Here is a 6,349-nt window from a genome sequence, read left to right as displayed (position 1 = left end):
TATAATAATATACTATATATAATAATATACTTCTATATATTATATATAATTAATAGAACAATATATTACTAATATATAATAATATGTAATAATATAGAATAACATATAATAATATGTAATAATATGTAATAATATAGAATAATATGTAATGATATAGAATAATATAGAATAATATAGAATAATAGAATAATATAAAATAATATAGAATAATATAGAATAATATATAATAATATATTTTATATATATATATGTTATAAGTTGGAATATTATATATTGGAAAGTTTTCCCACCCCAAAGGCATGGGCAGCTCAGTTGGAGGGCTGGAGGTGAGGAATACTCCTGTTACCAGCTCCTTATTAAATTGTGGGGAGTGGCTGGAGTTGGGGGCGAGTGGAGCCACGCTGTTCCAGGCAGTGACTAATGAGGATTAATCCAGATTGTTTTCCATGTGTCCAGCAGAAGAAAGCATGGCTTGTGTGGCCGATGGAGCCAGCCTTTCTGGAGTGTGAATAAGAGCTTTCACCTAATGCACATCGCTGTACTGCCTTGATAACTGCACTTGATAAGCCTGCTGAAACTAAATAGGCAAGTTTTACATTTATGTACATTTGGAAATACAGAAATATTTGGAAATACAGAAATATTTCTGTTTTTAAGTATGTGTTCATTAATATGAATGCTTGTGTTCAGAGATGTCTTATCCCACATTCCAGTACTTGAAGGGATTTTACAGAAAAGAAAGAGAGCAACGTTTTACACAGATAGAACAAAGGGAAACATTTTTAAACTAAAAGAGGAGAGATTTAGATTAGTTATTAGGAAGAAATTCTTCACTGTGAAGGTGGGGAGAACCTGGCAAAGGTTGCCCAGAGAAGTTGTGTCTGCCCCATCCCTGGAAGTGTCCAAAGCCAGGATGAATGGGGTTTGGAGCAACCTGGTCTAGTGGAAGGTGGCCCTTCCCATGGCAGGGGGTTGGAATGAGATGGTCTTTAAGGTCCCCACCAACCCAAACCATTCTGGGATTCTGTGATTTCTCATCTTTAGGAAAATTTAAAATCAGAATTATCAGTTTATATTTGGTAGTGAAGGCCGGCTGATCATAGAATATTTAACTTTATTAAACATTGTCTATGTTTTGTGTGCTGAATGTATATTTTCTACATTTCTAATAGTAGATGATTCTGTTTCCTCTACTGCATATCTAATAGTCTGTCAGAAAAATACCTTCACTGCTCTAAATTTATAATATCAGAAGACTCACTGATGAAACAGGTGTTTTATTTTCTAGGGAGGATTGTCAGAAGGGCTGAAAATGAGATGGACTTACCATGAAAGACACAAAGCTCTGGGTGATGATGGGCTGCAGATGAACACAGTGTTTACCTCAGAGGATGGATGTGAGTGAGAACAACGTTTGGGACACAGGGGGGAAGCATTCAAATTATCCCAGAAAGGCCACAAAGCAGGTGGGCCACAGCTGTAACCTGCAGAAAGAGGTGGACATGAATTACTCCTACAGTCCTCCTGGAAACTCTGCTGGACCTGCAGCAAAGCAGGAGCTTCCTGCAGACCTGCGGTGTGGAGACAAAGAAACCTGTGGCACCTACTGCCAGGAACGAGATGAGAGTCCAGCTGGGGAGTTCTCCAGCACCAGCCTCCACCTGCAGAGCGAAGATGAGGATTTAGATCACTGTTCCTCTGAGCACCCCAGGAAACCACGGACGATAACAAAACTCCGTGAGGACAGCGGAAGCGCCGCTCTTGGGGATGTGTTTGGTGAGCAGCTGGAGCCTGTCCCCGAGGAAGCTCTGCCCTATCGATGCAAGAAGTGTGGCTCCTCTTTTTGTGGCGTGCGAGAGCTTCAGGAGCACAGGCGAGCTCACCTGCCAGAAAACTCCTACCGCTGTCCCATCTGCGCCAAAGCCTTCACCCGCGCGGCCAACCTGCGCATGCACAAGCTCATCCATTCCAGCCAGAGGCCGCACAAGTGCCCGGAGTGTGACAAGGGCTTCATCCGCACCGCCGACGTCTGGAGGCACCTGCGCAACGTGCACAAGATCGAGCGCTCCATGGTGATCCTGGCCAACGGCATGGCCAGGAACCCCTGGTCCGTGGTGCACCGCGGCCAGCACGATGCCGAGTGCCCAGATCAGGCTTGCTCTGGAAACCCAAAGTCTCGGGAAGACGACTTCAAGCCTTACGCCTGCCCGACGTGCGGGAAAGGCTTCGATAAACCCAACCTGCTGTCCAAGCACAAGGTGATCCACCGGGAGGACAAGCCCTACAAGTGTCAGGAGTGTGGCATGGCGTTTGTGCAGCTGCTCAGGCTCAAGAGACACCAGCAGACTCACTCCGGGGCACGGCCCTTCTATTGTGAGGAGTGTGGAGGGACCTTCACGCGGCTGGCATCGCTCCAGCGCCATCAGCGCATCCACACCGGAGAGAAGCCCTACTCCTGTAATTTGTGTGGCCATTCCTTCACCGAGTCAGGGACCCTACGGAGGCACGAGCGCACACACAAGTTGGACAAACCTTAATTTGAGGTCTCTGTGGCTGTTTTGTACCTGAACGAGGTCTGCTCAGCTGGGCTGGAAAAGCACCCCATGGTGTGTGCTCTGCCCAGTCCAGACCCGCTGCCCAGCAGGGAATGCTGCATCACAGGGAGCTCTGGAACTGGGAAGGATTGCACTGCCTGGCTTTAAAGTGCTTTGTATGAGAAAATAACCTAATTACCCCTGAGTAATGAAATGGGAGACTTGAGGAGACTGAAATCACTCCCATGTGCTTGAGCTGTCTCTGCCGGACTGGCGATGCATCCGCTCGAGCTTCGTGCAGGATGTGCAAGCAGAGGCTGTGAGAATTCACTGGATAAATTGGCCCTGCCCTCTTGAGAGTGATGGCTCTTTGACACTGGGTTTAGAGATCTGTTAACTCACTAAGTTAGAACAGTCCAGAGTTGTCCCTCTATCCTTTCTTTCCTTGTATTTTGCTGAGTTTTTCTTTCTGTTACATTTCTTTTTATTTGGAAGGGGAAGTACCGTGTTGGTTATTAAAAAAACAAACTCCACTTACAAACCAGTTCCTTAATAAACACAACAGTTACCAGCTGTATTTCAGAATGTTTCTATCTAAGGGAGTACCAATACTTTGTGCACTTTCGAGTGATGGGTTGAATGTCTGTTAATAATGGGGAAAGCTTTATTTTGGCTGTGGTAGTGCATGCTCTTGGGGTGACATTTGTGTCTCTGATGGAACCATGCACAGGATTGATGGATACCAGCTGAGTGGAAGAAAATATTTGAAGACACTAAATTCAAAGAGCAAAAGACCAAATTTAAGCCACCTTTGCTACTCATTGCACAGGAACCTCCTTAATTTAAATGTTTTCCCACCTAGGGAAGCTTCCCATAACAAAAGCATGTTCTGTAGTGTGTCAAAGTCTCTTAGACTCCTCACTTTGATTTAGCTTCAAATGCCAAACTACCACAGTTAGTGAAGAAAAATTTCCTTAGGATTTAGCCTGACAGACTTGGGCGGGTGTTCACAAATCCTCCAAGGCTGTAACTTTCAAGAGGTGTGTAATGCCTCAGTGTCAGCAGTGGGGCTTTAACTTTGAAACTTAATAATGACTTTAAATCTGCTGTTAACCACTGTAGTAGAAGCATTCAGTTTGTCCTGAAGTTGCAGCCTGAATTTCTTTTCCGTGAAGGTTTTGCTTCTTTGCTTCCTTTTTCCTTATTGGCTGCTGTAATTTCATTGATTTCTTTCTAGGGCTTTCTGCCTTTTCAGTGGAAAGTTGTTCAGCAGAGTGAAGGTGAAACTCCAGGGTAAAGTACCTTTGCATTTATTACAAATGCATTTTTAATGCATTTGCAACATTTACTAGTTAGTTAATATAAAGTACTGATTGTGCCATTTGTTTCTGTATTTCATAGAATAAAAGGGGATGTTGGCAGCTGAGCAGGAATCACACAGTGAGTCCTGTTCTGTTTAGTGTCAGGTCCTTGGCTCAGATCAAGGTGAACCACTGTCCACAGCAAAACTTTAGCTTGTTTATAAATGGGAGACTGATTGGTGTCACTAATGGATCATTTCCATTTCATTCCTCAAAGAAATCTCCAGATGAGGGAACCGATGTGCATCCTGCCCCTGAGGGATGCGCTCTGTGGTCTGTGTGTGTTTGTAATTCTGGGATGGCTGGGCCCTGAGTGAGACTTCTCCAAACTCCCCTCTGCAGGAAGTTCCAGTTTGGTTTTAGGTTTGCAAAGGGCCTTTGATGGGTCCCCTTTGCAACAGCTCAGTCTGACCTGAAGGCTGTGCAGCCTCTCAGAGAGGAAAGATCTTTGCATGAAAAGAATCCTGACTGGCTGTGGGTGAGTCATCTGCAGAGGGAGGTCACCAGTGATGCTCTGTGGTGCTGTTCAGCACCGTGTGAGGTGACCTGGAGAGAGGGCAATGTATTCCAGAGGCCTCAAGTTCCCACACTCATTTTCTAATCCCATGCTGAAGTTATCAGCTACAATCTCCTCTGTTCATCATTCTGCTTTTCCTTGGGGTATGGGATGCTCCTGCTGTAGGGTGGTTTAATATCCAATTAAACTGCACCACTTATGCACGCCTTTATGTTGTGTGACAGTTCTGCTTAAGCAGTTATGGTAATTGAGAACATCCAGTTATTCTGCTTTTTGGTGCTAGCAAGTCAGTGGAATTTGTACCTCTGGCATAATGGTGGAAGTATTTTGAGCAAAGGTCTGTTATATGGGAAGAGTAAATGCTTGGTGAAATGAAAAGTACCAGGCTTAACTAAAAGGTTATTAAAAAGACACTTGCCTGGAAGGTTGACTTGCATATAAAGTGCTTGGATGTGTGAAAGGAGTAATTAAAATGTGTGATGGTTTCTGGAAAAAGTGTGTAGAACTCTCCTCAAAGAAACTTCCACTAACTCCTGTGCAAGGTGCAGGAAACCCCGTGGAGCTTAATTTAACCCAGAGATCAGCACTTCTGCACTTTACATTTTTCACATAAAGGTTTGGAAGTCTCTCCCACGCCCTGACCCTCTCACAGTGTCAGTCAGAGTGGGTGACAGCCTAAAACAGACACAGCCAGTACTGTGTAGCTGACATGGGGCAAATAGACCTGCTCTGCAGCATTAGGGAGGGTCTGCTTTGAGCAGAAGTAATTTTTCTTTGTCCAGAGTGGCCAGAATATCTATTATCTTATTTGGATCTGTAGAGGTCATGGAAGAAACAATTCCTTTGGCACTGTGTTCACAGAGCCCTCATTGCCAGGGCATTACAGGAAGCCCTTGGACATGAGCACAGGGCTGGAGCCCTGAGCTAGGCTGAGGATCCTGATTTGATCACTGGATAGGGTTTGTCAACAGTGGAACATAGAAATACCCTTTGAAAAAAGGTATCAGCTTTTTGCTGATTTTCCTGTTGCTTCCCTACACCACTTTTGCCCAACTCATTTCCATCACAGGAAAATGTTCTCAGGACTAAGAAGATAGAATAGCTCCAGCCCTCACTGACCTGGAATCACCAGCCAGTCCTTGGCAGCTACGATACCGTTCTCTTACTTTGTTAACAAAGGTGTTGATGGTAAATTTGTAAACTTTTGCTACCAAAGGTGTTGGTGGTAAATATGTCCATGATTGAGCAATGTGGATACAGCACCTTGAAGAAAAGAAAAGCTGATGCTGTACAGGTGCCCCCCTGCACTCCATCCTCCTCCTCTGACACTTTGCCTTCCCCTGGCATGGAGAAGTCTGAAGCAGGAATCTCCCATGTAACCAGGGAGCACCAAGCAATCCATCATCCATCAGTAAACTCCAGAAAAGTGCACTGGTATCTCTGGAGGAGGCAACTTTTATTTCAAGTGAGACTTCATCTGCCTCTGACCTTGTGGGGTTTATGTTGGCACAAAGAGCTCCCACTGCACTTTTCCTCCTTCCAAACTGAAACCAAGCAGGGGCTGAGCTCTCACCAACAGAACAGCAGATGAAGAGCATTTTTTATTTTTTTTTGCTAGGATAACAATCTGGAAATAGAAAGGAGAATCATGTCTCTTTTTTGGATTTTTTTCAGCTGTGTCTGATGCTTTGAGCAGTAAAATTGTGGGCCAGTGCAAGGATAGAGTCATCTTCAAAGAGCAGGCCCGGAATGGGAGCAAGCCCTTGAAGCAGCTAATGCAGGTCTCTGCACCAGAGTGCAGCTCATTTAAAAATTCCTTGTAGGATGTGCTGCTGAACCGCCCCTGCTCTGTGGGAATGTTGTTTTCCAGAGGAGAGTGTGCTCAATGTGCTCCTGAAGTTCACATAATGGCTTTGTTGTTTATCTGAATTCCTTTT

General features: G+C 44.7%; 1 protein-coding gene across 3 annotated transcripts; it reads left to right on the top strand.

The window, feature by feature from the left end:
• The first annotated feature begins 266 nt into the window (after positions 1-266).
• LOC102110042 (uncharacterized) lies at positions 267-3,105 on the top strand. Of its 3 annotated transcripts, none has more exons than XM_088060525.1 (3): positions 268-326; positions 457-585; positions 1,289-3,105. In XM_088060525.1, the coding sequence occupies exon 3, from the start codon at positions 1,392-1,394 to the stop codon at positions 2,535-2,537; it is 1,146 nt and encodes a 381-aa protein (XP_087916651.1). In that variant the 5' UTR covers positions 268-326; positions 457-585; positions 1,289-1,391; the 3' UTR covers positions 2,538-3,105. The 3 variants fall into 3 exon arrangements, with proteins under 3 accessions (XP_005528798.2, XP_087916651.1, XP_087916652.1); XM_088060526.1 differs by having other exon boundaries at positions 270-326; positions 460-585; XM_005528741.2 differs by having other exon boundaries at positions 267-589; positions 1,293-3,105.
• The last annotated feature ends 3,244 nt before the right edge of the window (positions 3,106-6,349 follow it).

Source organism: Pseudopodoces humilis, chromosome 10 (genome assembly GCF_049639895.1).
Source record: "Pseudopodoces humilis isolate 2021_Gansu_Grassland_sample_001 chromosome 10, ASM4963989v1, whole genome shotgun sequence".
NCBI lineage: Eukaryota > Metazoa > Chordata > Aves > Passeriformes > Paridae > Pseudopodoces > Pseudopodoces humilis.
This window is presented reverse-complemented; position numbering and strand designations above follow the sequence as displayed.

What these genes read in the sequence shown, in the direction of transcription:
- LOC102110042 (XM_005528741.2), top strand. Translation starts at nt 1,392, where the DNA reads ATGGATGTGAGTGAGAACAACGTTTGGGACACAGGGGGGAAGCATTCA.